Source organism: Mustela nigripes, chromosome 3, assembly GCF_022355385.1.
Source record: "Mustela nigripes isolate SB6536 chromosome 3, MUSNIG.SB6536, whole genome shotgun sequence".
NCBI classification, from domain to species: domain Eukaryota; kingdom Metazoa; phylum Chordata; class Mammalia; order Carnivora; family Mustelidae; genus Mustela; species Mustela nigripes.
The window spans coordinates 93910130-93926238 of record NC_081559.1 but is presented as its reverse complement, the minus strand read 5'-3'; the positions used below and the strand labels follow the sequence as shown (position 1 = coordinate 93926238).

At 40.0% G+C, this 16109-nt stretch overlaps 1 protein-coding gene across 1 annotated transcript in view; it reads right to left on the bottom strand.

Moving 5' to 3' along the window:
* Nucleotides 1-15521, bottom strand: part of MCM6 (minichromosome maintenance complex component 6) — a 36049-nt gene extending 20528 nt beyond the window's left edge. The window contains exons 1-8 of the mRNA XM_059394375.1: nucleotides 15308-15521; nucleotides 11873-12019; nucleotides 9841-9951; nucleotides 8508-8757; nucleotides 4720-4885; nucleotides 4293-4438; nucleotides 3098-3248; nucleotides 545-686 (exon numbers count right to left, since the gene is read on the bottom strand). Coding sequence (XP_059250358.1) covers nucleotides 545-686; nucleotides 3098-3248; nucleotides 4293-4438; nucleotides 4720-4885; nucleotides 8508-8757; nucleotides 9841-9951; nucleotides 11873-12019; nucleotides 15308-15414 — 1220 coding nt within the window. The 5' untranslated portion in view covers nucleotides 15415-15521. The remainder of the gene's footprint in view (nucleotides 1-544; nucleotides 687-3097; nucleotides 3249-4292; nucleotides 4439-4719; nucleotides 4886-8507; nucleotides 8758-9840; nucleotides 9952-11872; nucleotides 12020-15307) is intronic.
* Nucleotides 15522-16109: the final 588 nt, after the last annotated feature.

Below are 16109 nucleotides of genomic sequence, written 5' to 3'. Positions count from 1 at the left end.
AGCCTCGGGAATCCCATCCTTAGGGATCTTTCCAAGGGAAACAAAAAAAAGAAAATAAATAAAAATTTATACAAATCATGATGTTCACTGTATAGCTATCCATAATCATTAAAATAAATGAAGACAGACTAGGAAAATAATTTTTAAGTTATAGTACACCAACATGTGAAAATAAACATGGAAAATTATTTAGGGCAAATTAAAATTAAAAATATCTATGCTCTGATTTAGAACCATGAAAATACATATTCATGTATTCAAGGACTTACACAGAGATTATACAAAGACATTATACAAGGATTAAAAGAATTCTAAATGGGATTGGGATTATAGGCAATTTTTTCCTGTACTAAAAAATTGCAAAATGTTGTCATATTCTGTTAAACAAATTAAGGTGACTTAATCTAAGCAAGAGATATTTTCAGCAGTCTTAATTTATACTCCTATTTTAGTAAAGGCACACTGACTGTATTCTTGGTAGCAGAGAAAGCCTGAAACTATACACACTGTTTTACCTAATGCACCACCTCAGGCAAACACTTACTTGAGAAACTGGCTCTTAGCTGTACTTGGGTCACCAACAATGCAAACATTTATGTCCCCTCGAAGAGAGGTTCCTTCCCCTGTTGTCTTTGGAACACCACCAAAGAGCATCAGCAAGACACCCCGTTTTACTTCATCATTGCCTAAAAAGAAAACACCAGGTATTTTTCAATATGAGGTTAAATAATTTCACAAGAACCTACAAGGCATGTTTACCAATCAAGAGCTGAGAGAGCTGATGTGAAGTGTAAGACTGAATAAAAATATCTGGTGTCTAATCTTAGTTCTTGTTTTGTGAATTTAAAGCCACCTAACCACTGTCCCAATGCTCTCATCTATACCACAGATGTCACAAATGCTGATGCTCACCATCGTGGGAGCCTTTCCTTCTTTATAAGACCTACTTCCTCACAAAGCCTTTTATGATGTAGTACTTCTCAAATAACTCCATAAATAAACTATGTCCACCACAGCACACTGCACTTGCTACTTCTTTCTAACAGCAGATCTTGCTGTTGTTATCAAGAGTTTGAGGAAATAGCCCATGTTTTACGTCTTTTGCATCACCGACAGTGAATAGTGTTGAATATAAAAACATGACAAATGAACTGCTATGGATTAGATAAGATGCTGACTGTAATTTATGGCTGCTTCTACAAGCTGTTTATGAATCCAATATAAGAAAGAAATGTACAGTAAAAAAACTGGATCTTTAAAAATGTGCTGTTAAAAAACCATTTTTTCTATGCTAATTATTATGACTTTTTGTGAATTCTATCAACTAAGCACTGGGCACATTTATAAAAACCACCCCTTAAAAGCAGAAAAAAAAAATCCATTCCACAAACAAAACTTCTCTGACTTATGATCTTTGAAACAAGTGTGTTGGGAGGCATCATGGTTTTTAAACAGTATACTTCTTTTATGTTTTTCACTTGAAAATAGAGCTTAAGTTTCCTCTCCTTAGGAGTGGCTGGACTTCGTAACTTGCTTCTAAAAAACATAGCACACTGATGAAATGAGGGTGTTTAAATTCTGACTAGGTCCTAAGCATTTTATTTCCTCCCTGCTTTGCTCTCCTGGATGCATGATCTAGAGGAAGCCAGCTGCTCTGTTGTGAGAACACTAAAACAGCCCTATGGAAGAGATTTATGTGGCAAGGAACGGAACTTCCAACTAACAACTAACACTAACAGGTTAAGTCCTTCAGCCTCATAAAACGTTCAGATGACTGCGCCTCCAGCTGATGTCTTAGCTGCATCCTCACAGAAGACTGAGTAAGAAACCACTCAGCCAGAACAACTCAACTAAGCTTCTCTCAAATTCTGACCCAGACTGTATGAGACACTATTTGTTGTTTGAAGCCACTAAGTTTTGGGGATAATTTGTTATGCACCAATAAATTTCTGGGGGGGTTGAAAGTAGAGGTAGATCAAAATCTGGACACCTACTCAATTAAGAGAGGACACTCTAAAATCCATAGGATTACTAACATAAAGGATTTCAGTTCAATTTCATTGGCCAAATATCTAAATAGAAAAAAAGTTACATTTAAATAGTTAAATATACTGGGGCGCCTGGGTGGCTCAGTGGGTTAAGCCTCTGCCTTCAGCTCAGGTCATGACCCTAGGGTCCTGTGATCAAGCCCCACATCGGGCTCTCTGCTCAGCAGGGGGCCTGCTCCCCTCCTCTCTCTGCCTGCCTCTCTGCCTACTTGTGATTTCTGTCAAATAAATAAAATCTTAAAAAATAAATAAAAAAATAAATAGTTAAATATGCCTAAGACAAACACCCATAACCCTATGAGTTCCTGCTGTAACTCCAATTCAGTATGAAAGATGGAAAAATTTAGTCATATCCTTCAACACACAAAGGGGATTAAGTGATGGTGAGTAACTAGCAACCAAGAGCCAAGGAAACATAAAAGAAGATACCAGTGAAGGTATAGACACAGTACATATAACCAAAAAAATCACGAAATCTTCTTGGGGAAAAAAAAAATCAGCATATTAATCTAACATATTAAAATATACTGAAGTACAGTTCTACCCTAAAGCCAGAAAAAGAAGCCCAAGTGAACTTTTCTCTTTTTAAAAAATCATGGTAAAATACACATAAAATTTACTATGATTTTTAAGTGTACAATTTAGCAGAATTAAATACACTATGTTTTATAACCACCACCCTTATCCATCTCCAGAACTTTTCATTATCCTCAAGAGAAACTTTATCCATGAAACCCTAACTCCCCATTTCCCTCAGGTAACCTTTTCCCCCACAGGCAACCTTTCTACTTTGTGTCCTTATGAACTTGCATATTCTTGGTACCTCATTTTAAGTGGAATCATGTAATATCTGTCCTTTCATAAATGACTTTAATACCCCTTGTAAGTCCACTAAAAAATCTTTTCATCTGATTTATGTGCTGTAAGGAATCACTTATTGCTGTTTTAAAAAAAATTTAAGTTCTAGTATAGTTAATATAATATTCCTTGCGGTTTCTTAATCATCATTTTGATTTCAAGTTTATGTCACAAATGGAAGGAACTCTTACCATGTATGGTAGGGAACAGGCTGGTACAGAGATTGTGGTACAGATTTTTATCCTGACTCATTTCAAACACTTTCTCCCACTCCTTCACAGTCATTTGGTTCTTAATGCTCTCAGCGGTCTGTTCCTCATCTCGGAGCTCTTTCCCTCCAAACTGAGGGGTGGAGAAGAAAGGAAAACATACTTGCATGGGAACAGTCAATGTAAAGTGAAACATAAAGAGCTTCACTACAAACAAAAAAATAGCCTGGGAGGTTATTCAGAGTCTGCTGATTACAAAGCTTTAAAAAAAAAAAATCCCCAAACTAGTAAGGCCTAAGTTAATCAAGATACTGAAGAGTTTGTCACTTGTCCAGTGAACTGAAAACAAAAAAGCTAACATGGTTTTAAACTGCTATCTAAATGAATCTGAATGCTCAAGAGATGACCCGTAATAAAATGTTAATCACCGATATGAACATAAAGTAACATAGTATTATATTCACCCTTCTTCTTCCAATACTTGACTAATTTCCAAACTTTTTCTCACTGCTTTCCCACTGAGGACACAGAATCAAGTTCTATACAACTACAATACCAGGAATCCATCACTCACAGAAAGTCACTTTACTTTTCAGATCACTACATTTTTCTATTTGTACTTTCTCCAGAAGCTTGATAAGCAACCGCGGTAATCAAAAAACAATAAAATTATACCATGAATATAATCTCTTATCAATGTTCTTAAGGCACTGAGCTCTTAAACAAGAAAACAAATAGGTTTCTCCTCAAGGTCAGAAAGACATGAAAAGATCTGGTTTTAAAACACAAGAATCAGAGGCACCTGGGTTGCTTAATTGGTTAAGCAATTGCCTTTGACTCCGGTAACGATCTCAGGATCCTGGGATTGAGCAGGCTCCCTACTCAGTGGGAGTCCACTTTTCCCTCTCCTACTGCTCCCGCATGCTTGTGCTCATTCACACTCGCACACGCACTTTCTCTCTTGTGTGTGCTCTCTCTCTTGCAAATAAATAAAATCTTAAAAAAAACAAAACAAAACAAAACAAAAAAAAACAACCCACCAACACAAAAACTAAAGAATCACCCGCCAAGTCAACCAATAACACTGACTAGATAAAACTCAGTAGTTTCAGAAGCCTATATTGTGGCAGCCTCAAGGGAGGTCTTTCTCAACCTTTGCTATTCTATTAAGACTCACCCTTGGGTTGGTGGGTGCAACACAGCAGGCAAGAAAGACCAGCCTGTATGAGAGATCCCTAACACCAAGAGCCCGCAGTCCTCGAATGCCTTCTGTCTCGTATCCATCAACACCACTTACACGGGAATTAGTTTCTGCACGTGCTCCTGAAAGAACAAACAAGAGTTTGTTTCACAGCTCAAATATCAAAGGTGCTGAGAATCAAAATTCCTTAAATAAACAAAACCTATAAATCCAAAGATTTCATTTAGGCATTGAAATTTTTCAGAATAGTACTTTTTGAGGCAAAATCAGTTTGTCTCTATTCTTATCATACTTCCTTGCTCATCCTGATGGGTAGCCAAAAATAAGACAAGATTCAAGAAGCTGAATGTTCTGTAGTTTTAGGGAATGAGAATTTGTTAGATTTGAGCCAAAGATTACTGACCCGGTGTGCTAAGCTTAGAGACATCAGGCACAACAATGAGAGTCCCTGTAAAGTCACACTTGTCACCAGCTTGAGCTGACTCCACAGCTTCAGCTCTCAAGATCACTTCTAAACTTCGGGGGATACTCCCTCGAGGAAGCTCTGCTTGAGTCTCTTGAATACGAACCTGTAACAATGGCCAAGAAGAGATTATTTTTCAAATATCATATAATCTAAATTAATGCCACAAATATCAACATATTCCATACTCTTAATGATATGCAGACTTCTGACATTGGCCAAAATTCATCTTAAAAATTCTCTACCCTAATACTCCTTCCAGTTTGGTAAGAGATAACACCTGTTTAAAAACTTCACCTTTGGAGGCACATGGGTGGCTCAGTCGGTTAAGCATCATCTGCTTTCAGCTCAGGATCCCAGGACCCTGGAAACAAGTCCCACATTGGGCTCCCTGCTCAGCAGGGAGTCTGCTTCTCCCTCTCCCTCTGTGTGCATGCTCATGCTCTCTCTCAAATAAATAACTGTATCTTTAAAAACAAAAACAGGGGCACCTGGGTGGCTCAGTGGTTTAAAGGCTCTGCCTTCGGCTCAGGTCACGATCCTAGGGTCCTGGGATCGAGCCCTGCATCTGGCTCTCTGCTCAGCATGGAGCCTGCTTCCCCGTCTCTCTCTCGCTGCCTGCCTCTCTGCCTACTTGTGATCTCTGTCAAATAAATAAAATCTTAAAAAAAAAAAACAAAAAAAAAACCCTTCACCTTTAGGAGTGCCTGGGTGGTTCAGTTGCTTAAGTGTCCGACTCTTGATTTGAGCTCAGGTCCTGAGCTCAGGGTCACAAGATTGAGCCCCGCATTGGGCTCTGCACTCAGCACCACTCAGAATGGAGCCTGTTTGTTCTTTACCCTCTGTTCCTCCCCTCACTTTCAACCCCCCTCAAAATAAGTAAATAAAATCTTTTTTTTTTTTTTTTTTTTTTTTTAAAAGGTTTTGTTGGGCGCCTGAGTGGCTCAGTTGGTTGGACGACTGCCTTCGCCTCAGGTCATGATCCTGGAGTCCTGGGATCCAGTCCCACATCGGGCTCCCAGCTCCATGGGGAGTCTGCTTCTCCCTCTGACCTCCTCGCTCATGCTCTCTCTCACTGTCTCTCTCTCAAATAAATAAATGAAATCTTAAAAAAAAACAAAAACTTAAAAAAAAAAAAAAGGTTTTGTTTATTTATTTGACAGAGAGAGAGCAAGAGAGGGAATACAAGCAGGGGAGTGGGAGAAGGAGAAGCAGGCTTCCCGCAGAGCAGGGAGCCCATGTGGGGCTCAATCCCAGGACCCTGGGATCATGACCTGAGCCGAAGGCAGACCCTTAATGACTGAGCCACCCAGGTGCCCTGTAAATAAAATCTTTAAAACAACCAAAAAAAAATCCTTCACCTTCAGTAGACTTATCATGATGAGCATGATGAGTTAATATGCGCAACTGTTGGATCTCTATATTGCACACCTGAAACTAATTAAATACTATGTTAACTACTCAGGAATTAAAATAATAAAAAATAAAAACTTCACTTTTACTGTCATTAAAAAATGTTTTCTGCAGGGCATCTGGGTGACTCAGTTGTTAGGCCTCGGCCTTCGGCTCAGGTCATGATCCCAGGGTCCTGGGATCAAGCACTGCCTTGAGTTCCCTATTTGGTGGGAGGCCTGTTTCTCCCCCCCTCCGCTTGTGTTCCCTCTCTCGTTGTCTCTCTGTCAAATAATTCAATAAAAATCTAAGATTAAAAAAAGGTTTTCTGGGACGCTTGGGTGGCTCGGTTAAACATATGCCTTTAGATCAGGTCATGATCCCAGTGTCCTGGGATCAAGTCCCACAGTGGGCTCCTTGCTCAGCAAGGAGCCTGCTTTTCCTTCTGCCTGCCATTCCCTTTGCTTGTGCCGTCTCAAGTAAAAATGAAATCTTATAACAAAACAAAGAAAGTTTTCCTCCTTGCTCAAACTGACTATGTAAATTTCTGCTCTGTTCGATTTTCCTCCAAATTTTGGGGGGAAACCTCATGAAAAATTTCACATACTTCATACATGCCACCTCAACACTACTGTTGGTATTACTTAGACACATATATATTTCTATTGTATTTTAAAGATGTTATGGGGCGCCTGGGTGGCTCAGTGGGTTAAGCCCTCTGCCTTCGGCTCAGGTCATGATCTCAGGGTCCTGGGATCGAGCCCCGCATCGGGCTCTCTGCTCAACAGGGAGCTTGCTTCCTCCTCTCTCTCTGCCTGCCTCTCTGCCTACCCATGAGCTCTCTCTCTTTCTGTCAAATAAATAAAAAATTAAAAAAAATTTTTTTTTAAAAAGAAAGGTGTTATAAAAATCAAGATACTTTGCCCCTAACTGCTTTAGCATTCATCCCCTAGGAATAAGACCATCTTTTTTGTAACCACGATATTACCACACCAAGACAATTAAATATTTAATCCATAAGGTCTGTTATTATCTAGTCCATCCTTAAATTTCCTCAATTGTGAATAATGTCCTTTATTACAACTGTTTGTTTTTTGCCAAACCAAGACCCAATACAGATTTACACTTGTATTTGGTTGTTATATCATGTTCTTTTTCAAATATTAAATACCTCTTCTCCAGAGTTGTTGGTGGGGTATACGCTTTATATAAACTAAATCCCAGATTGATATTAAAACAGTAAGTAAGGACTAAAAACTGAAGTTAATATTAATTATTTTAGTCTGGTACTCATTCCCCCATGTTTAAATGCTTGAGGTGCTGCAACTTTTCTTTCCCTATGTCCATCACAGTTATAGAATCCTATGGGGAACTGAGAGGCCCTCCGCCCACAACCTTCATCCTTTTGCTACTATCCAACTCTTGCCCATGTAACTACAACTGCCTAATTATTAGTCTCTTGTTATATACTACACACCAATGTCCTATTAATCTTCCTTTAAAAAAGAAAAGTGTATCTCCTGAAAATATATTCCCCTTGTTTATCAAAATAGGCCCAAATTTCCCAACCTGAGATTTTAAGGCCCTGATAACCTCCATGCCTCACACCAAATCATCCCTCAGATGATCTCCAATTTGGCTCCTCTTCTTCAGTCATGATAATCTTCACGGCTATCAAGAAACATGTCCATTTCTGCCTGTCCTTTTATTCATGCATTGGTCTTAAACCAACAAGTTTCTACTTTTTCAAAGTTTTATTAACATTAGTTCTCATTCTTCTTCATCATCATCATCATCACGTTTACTATTTATCATCATGTTTACTATTTATTCTCTGACAAATATATTTTGTCACAGTCTGAAGGTGCTTCCAATCCAACTTTAAATTAAAGGTTGAAACACATTTATATACTGGTAATTAGAATTTGCATCAAGAGTTTTGGGTTTAGGGCGCCTGGGTGGCTCAGTGGGTTAAGCCACTGCCTTCGGCTCAGGTCATGATCTCAGGGTCCTGGGATCGAGTCCCGCATCGGGCTCTTTGCTCAGCAGGGAGCCTGCTTCCTCCTCTCTCTCTCTCTGCCTGCGTCTCTGCCTACTTGTGATTTCTCTCTGTCAAATAAATAATAAAATCTTTAAAAAAAAAAAAAAAAGAGTTTTGGGTTTAAAAAAAAAGAAAAAAGAGTTTTGGCCTTAAGTTTGTAGTCACATATAATGATCCTCCACTTACATAAAAACCAAGACTAACATCACCTAAATAAGCTTATGATAACTGCAAGTTCCTAGAGATGAATTATTACCATAAACTGAATCTGAACTACACAGAAGTTAATAAATACCTTTTGAAAATCGACAAATCTTGATTTATTTGTATCCAACAAGAATCTTCTTCTGTTGGCACAAACTGGATTTCGGCAGATGTTTGGTTGTGTGTATTTGAACTGCTGTTCTACATCCTTGATCACTGTCTGACAGTCCAAGCACAGGAATGTTCCACTCACAAGCTCTGGGTGAACGGGATGAGTCCGTACCACCTGCCCACTGATGCGAGTGAGCAAACCAATTCTGGATGAGGTGAGTTCTCGAATTCTGTTTAAAGACAGATAATAAATATTCATTTCCAACCTAAGAAATGTTTCCATTTCAATGAGAGGGTATTCAAAGATAAATTTATGTTAAAACAAACAAAAACAACAAAAAACAAGAAGGAATTCTTTGGACTCTTCTCCAAAAATGATTTAGTCAATGTGCCCATCCCTAAATGAGAAAGTATATGCATTCAGAGTAAAAATCATTAATATGAAAACTAAATAAAGATGCCAAAGAAATGAAATTACAATTATAAAACAGATGATCCCATTTTATTTTATATGCAAATGTTCTCTGCTTACCTACAATTTCTAAACAATCATGTATTAGTTTTATAGTAAAGTTATCACAGGAAAGAAATGGTATACTGAGAAATTCAGAAACACTTCCTTTATATCACAAACTCATTTTACATTAAATAACTTATTAATTTCACAAATAATTTCATTAGTGTAAGTTTTCAAAATATCACTTCAATTTCTCCCAGCAAATTTATTCTTTAAATAATAATTGCTAATGAGAAAAAATGTTTTAAAGTTATGCCATTTAAGCTGACAAAAATTTCCAGAGATTCATGTATTTCTGTGACTGTTCACAGTTTTCCTATTTTCTCCCTTGATTGATTTTTCCCCAGATGTCCCCTGAAAGGCGTCCTGAAATATGATATTCCCCAGAAATGTCTTTATTTAACTTACTTCCCATTCCATCTCTCTAGAAAAATGTATTTCTCCAAAACCAAACTTTCTAGATAACTAAGCCTAACTCTTTACACATTTAAGACAAAACCTGCGGGAACCTGGGCCGCTTAGTCGATTAAGTGTCTGCCTTCGGCTCAGAAGGGATTGAGCCGTGCTGGGCTCCCTGCTCAGCTGGGAGTTGGCTTCTTCCTATCCCTCTGCCCCACCTCCCTGTTCATGCTGTCGCTCACTCAATTGCTCTCTCTCAAGTAAATAAATAAAATATTAAAAAAACCAAACAAACAAGCAAAAGCACCCAACAACTAAACCTCCTGAGTTTTTTAATCATTAAGTGATGCCTATACTGTTTGGTGAATTCCTGTTCTTCCAAAGAAGAGTTTCTTACTTGTGTCTTGTAGGTAGGTCTTGGAATGCAACATAAAAATCCTTGGCAAGAGGAATCTCTTTTCGGTCCTTGACGAAGTTTTTCAAGGCCCGACATAAGTAAGGGTAAACTCTGAAAAGCAAACAAATGAACAAAAAACACATGTCATCTTCAAGAGGGCTACCAAGGCCCAGGCCCCCTTTACCTTCCATGTTTAAAACAGCTGAGACTAAGCAATTTCATCTGGCTACAACCAAGCCTTAAAATTTAACTATGCAGAACACTTCTATTGTCTAGTCTAGGTTTATGAGCCTCTTCCAATCCTCACCTATCCCACCACAAATAGATCTAAGACAAGAAACACAGAAGATAAAATGTTATACCCAAATATCCACTATCTTTAAATTAGCATTTAGCACCGACACTGTAGGTCACTCCAAGATGAATCTACCTGAACAATCTAGGTGGCTTACAATCCAGCAAGACAGTCTCTCATTTGATGCAAGGCCTGGAATATTTTTCTAGGTATAATTCTTGATGGATAAGAAATGGATGAAGGGGGGCGCCTGGGTGGCTCAGTGGGTTAGGCCGCTGCCTTCGGCTCAGGTCATGATCTCAGGGTCCTTTGAGTCCCGCATCTGGCTCTCTGCTCAGCAGGGAGCCTGCTTCCTCCTCTCTCTCTCTGCCCGTCTCTCCCCCTCCTTGTATAATCTCTGTCAAAAAAAAAAAAAAAATATTAAAAAAAAAAAAAAAAGAAAGAAATGGATGAAGGGAGCAATCTGTGTACTGACATGAGAGGAAACTGGCAGAAAAATACCACTTGACTGATTAGACTGAAGTGTCTTTATACACATTCCCAGTAGTTGTTGCAGCTTGGTTTGTTTAAGCAGTGGGATCTGAATGTCTTCTGAACAACGAACTACCTTTAGGAGACACAACTGCTACATGCCTGTGCATGAGGTATGAGTACAGGTGTTTATACAACCAGCCTGGATTTTCTAGCTCCCTCTCACTTGTCAATACAACTTTTCCTGCTGTGCATGCTCACAAAACTCGGCTGCCTATCCCTGCAACCAGTCCTGATGATCAGATATAACCAGAAACACTGAAGTCATCCATCTCCCAGCCCACCAAGTAAAGGAGTAGGGCTGTCTCTCATTACTTCTGGGTCTTCATTTTTCATTCACAACTGTCCACAATGTTTATTTTAACCTGGTTTTATTTATACAGATTGTCACATTTATTTAATCTAAATGCTGACAAAGTTTTGTTTGAAGAGAAGGTTCTTATTCTATACAGCAATTAAAAGTAAAATGAAAGCCTAAATTATTGTCTAGTTTCTGTCCAAAAGAAATACCATTCAGCTATTAAAATGTTTTCAAGGGACTTTATATGATATGGAAAATTACGTTATACTATTAAGTGAAAGGGCAGGAGACTGTATCTACAGTATGATCTCAATAGTTACATATACCAAAAATAAAAAAAATGTGCCAGAAGATCCTTGGGAAACTCCCGATATGCCGATCTGCTAATGATGGTTATCTATGGATGATGAGAATATATATGTAATCCCACTATCTGTAAATATGTATGTATTCCTTCTATTTAACTCTACTTTCTAAACTTCTTACAACATACACATTACTTTTATAATCAGAAAAAAATTAAGCTTTAAGAACAATGTCATTACTTTAAAAAAACACCCCTGATCGAGAATAGGATCCACACACTTTCTCAAACACCTATTCCTGGGGGCAAGAAAAAGAATCAAATGAACACAGTAATAGCACTGAATGTCTGATAGAAAGTAAGTGGTCCTCTGAAAACTTGGGAAAACTACATAGAAAGCATAGATTTTCAACATTTGCATGTGAAAAATATTCAGCTCCACAAAGGCCTAAATTAGTTCAGCTAAAATGACCACTGGCTGTATCAAAGCACCTCTGTTGACAGCTGGCTTCTGCCTCACAAATGAACACTTGCAGTCCCAGAAGAGCTGGATTCACAGGCTCCATGCCTATTTAGAGTAAAGAAGATTAATGCCCCATACCTATAGAACTCTTCTTGAATGGTGGTAGAAAGTTGTTGGTTAAATTGCTCCAGGTCCACAAAACTCACAACCAACGTGTTCCTCTCTGGACGAATGAGCTCTTCTGCTAACTGCAAGTACTTAATTTCTCCATCACTGTTCTGGAACCTGCAGGTACATGCAAGTCAGATTAAATTTAAGAATGAGGAGGTAAAAATAACAATCTAAATGCCTGATAATCCAGTGTATTGGTTAAAATTCATCAGCTTTAGGGTCAGACAGGTTCACCTTACAAATTGTGTAACTTGGGGCAAGTTACTTATACCCCTTTTTTGAGAAAAAAAAAAAAAAAAAAAAAAGAAATTAGGACATTGCTTTATCTCATAAGATTACTGTGAATTTTAAACAAGAATGCCTGTATAATGCTTTGCCCAGAACACAGAAAAACTAGGCCTTCAGATTTTAATCTGCATTTCCTACTTTAATATTTTCTAATAAAATATGCTAACTATTCTTTTATTATTGTCACATATAATTAAGATTGGAAAATATTAAACCAAGAAATGCAAGGTGAAATCCAAAGATTCTGTTTCTATAAGGAAAACTACAGACTAGTTGTTAATTTAAAAACATGAATAAAAATACAGAGATGAGGTGCTTCACTGCCCAAGTTCTCAGGAAAACAGAAACATCTATACACGCAACATAAAGGATTATCAAACATTTTTGCTTTTTGTTCTTTTAACATAAAATGCAGATTCATTTTGAGGCAAAAGTCAATTCCTTCTTCAAATATGGCATGTTCTGTTAGATACATACTAGACATCCACCTGCAAAGCATTGTGCCAGATACTTTAAGCTAAAAATGACAATGTTGTTCCTGTCTCACAGGAGACACTCCTATTAAAGAGATAACAAGACAACCTAAATGTCCACAACAAATGAGTAAAGAAAATGTATTCACACACAAAAGAACACTGCTCAGCCTTTAAAAGTCTGCTATATGTGTCAACAAAAATGAGCGCTGAGGACATCACACTAAATGAAATAAGCCAATCACAGAAAGACAAATACTGTATGATCTTACTCATATGAGGTATCTAAAATAGTCAAATTGATAGAGTCAAGTGGAATGAGGGTGGCTGGCTGGCTGGCTGAGTTGGTAGAGCATGTGACTCATGATCTCAGAGTTAGAGTTCAAGCCCCAGGTTGGATGCTGAGCTTACATTAAGTAGACAGCAGAATGGTGGTTGCCAGAGGTGGGAAATGGGGAGGTACTAATCAACAGGCATAAGGTTTCAGCCAAGTGAGACTGAATAGTTAAGCTTTAAGAGATTTATTGTGTAACACTGTACTTACAGTCAATGGTAATATATTAAAATTTGTTAAGAGGGTAGATCTCATGTTAATTGTTCCTTCCACAATAAAATCAGGGAAAAAATGGAGGTATAAGAACTGTGCTGTGGAACTATAAACTAATTCTGCCCAACAAGAACATCTAGAAAGACTTCCAAGCATTTTTTTTTTTAATTTTTAAAAAAGATTTTATTTATTTATTTGACAGATCACAAGTAGGCAGAGAGGCAGGCAGAGAGCCCGATATGGGGCTTGATTCCAGGACTCTGAGATCATGACCTGAGCAGAAGGCAGAGGCTCCAACCCTCTGAGCCACCCAGACGCTCCAAGATTTCAAGAATTTAAAAAGTGACATTGGAATTCAGCCTTGAAAGACCTTGAGAATTTGAAAGAAACCAAACATTAACTGAGGACCTTTGCAATATGGTGTGGTGGTCAGGTGGGGTTAAGAAAGGGATTTACGGGGCGCCTAGGTGGCTCAGTGGGTTAAGCCTTTGCCTTTGGCTCAGGTCATGACCTCAGAGTCCTGGGATCGAGCCCCGCATCGGGATCTCTGCTCAGCAGGGAGCCTGCTTCCTTCTCTTTCTCTGCCTGCCTCTGCCTGCTTGTGATCTGTCTGTCAAATAAATAAATAAAATCTTAAAAAAAAAAAAAGGGATTTACATGCAAGATGAAGTGACTGACAGGTAGATGTAAGTTACTCTACAGAGATAAGGGAAAGTGGTACCTTAGGAGCATAAGGGAAAAACTGATTGATGCTGACTGAAAGGCTTATAGGGTTTCACAACGGAGTTGAGTCTTTAGCTGGGCTTTGAAAAAATGAGCTGTCAGGCAGAGGTAGGGAATGTAAATTAAATTACGGTTTTAAATACATCAGAATTTCATAAGACAGCAGAATTATTCACAGTAGTAAAAGTGTGGAAACAATCCAAAAGTCCATGGATGAAAGGACAAAAAGTGGTATGTGCATATAGTGAAATATTCAGCCTTAAGAAGAAATTGACACACACATAAAGAAAAGAAACTGACACATCCTGTTTACATGGATGAACCTTGAAGATAACATTATGGTGGAATAAGCAGGTCACAAAAGGACAAAAACTGACTCCAAGTATATGAATGAGGTTCCTAGAATAGTGACATTCATAGTACAGAGAAGGGTGGTTCCCAGGTGCTGGGGCTGGGAAGGGTTTGGGGTTACGGTTTAGTGGTTGCAGTGTCAGTCTGGGAATACCAAAAAGAGTTCTGGAGATGGATGGTGGTGATAGTTGCTTAATAAAATGCATGTATGTACTTCACGCCACTCAACTCTACACTTAAAAACGTTAAGTGGTAACTTTTATGTTATGCATATTTTACAATAAAAAAAAAAAGAATTTAATTAAACAGTCCAAAGTCCATACGCTTAGGGAAAGAGGTGATACATCTGCACTATCTAAGAAAAGTAACGGGTGGCAGTGGCAAAAAGCCAGGCAGGGGAGGTTATGAGAGGCCAAGAGCTTGGAAGGTTAGAAGGCAACTGGAAAAAAAAAAAAAAAAAATGTTCGTGGGGAAGCGGACAGCGGAAGGAAAGGGGGGGGAGTGTGCTCACTTTCAAGCAGGTTGGAACTCCCCCTCCCCCCAGCATCTGCGTAGGTGCAGGGTTCACTCCAGTAGTTTATCTCCATAGGCTCCAGGGGTTGCCCGGGCCCTCGGTGCCCCCAACACGAAGGGGCCTGGCTGTCTGGTCCAATCAGGACTCTGCAGGGCTCCCTTCTCGGTAGCGCTTATCCTCCCCGAGCCTCAGTTTCCACACCGGTAACCAGGGCCGACGGGACCACCAGCCTTACAGGCGCTGAAGACGGAATGATGGGACCAAAGCGCTGCTTTCAGAGTCTGAAAAATGGCTCCTGGGGAATTTTAGTCCTCCGGGACAGCCCGGCTAAGCCCCAAGTGGGGCGTGGGGCACTCTGCGAGGTGCGTGGCCCCTCGGGTCCCCAACGCACTGCTGCTCCACCGCCCCGGGAGCCGCGAGTCGGCAGGCCCTGGGCGCCGGGGCTCCGGAAGCGGGGAGGGGAAGCTCCGGGAAGTTCCGTGAGGAAGGGGAGCCCGCCGACTTACTCCTCCAAGAAATCCAGGAACAGTTTCTGACACTTCTCGGCCACCTCGTCGCGGACTTCCAGGTGCTGGCTGCCGGCGACCGGCTCCGCTGCCGCCGCAAGGTCCATGGCTGCCGGGTGGCGACAAGCAGCAGCCGACACGCTCAGCAGCCACCAGCAGCTCCACCACTTACGCGATCGCTTTGCGCGCGCCGCCGCCGCCGCCGCCCGCCCCCTCGGCCCACTGGGATGGCCAGAACCAATCGTGGCGCAAGAGCTCGCGGATTTCGCGCCAAACCTGCCCAATGAGTGCAGCTTCTCCCTCAGCCCCGCCCACGGAGCCGGGATTTCGCGCCAAATGCAAAGACCTGGAGGAAGCGCGCGGGTTTTGCCTTTGCGCCTGCGTAGTGTGGCGGTGTCGCGAGAAGTTTGGCTTCTGGAGCAGGTTAAAAGGTTGTATCTCGGCTCGGGTTGTTTTTCAAATGTTCTTCAAATCATTTTCACTGATATTAGCTGAGCAGTAGTTTCTCTTCTATGGAAGAGAAAAATGAGTAAGATTCAGACCTGCCTGAGCCGGGTAATTGGAGGAAATAAACTGTGAATCACCAGGTGAAGCTCTGTATCAGAGTCCAAAAAAATGTATATACAGTACTAGGTAGGGGTCGTTGGCAGAGTCGTGGTAGTTGGTGCTGAGTGGGGAAAATCGGCGAAATGTTTGACATTTTTTTTTTAAAGATTTTATTTATTTATTTGACAGAGAGAGATCACAAGTAGGCAGAGAGGCAGGCAGAGAGGAGGAAGCAGGCTCCCCGCTGAGCAGAGAA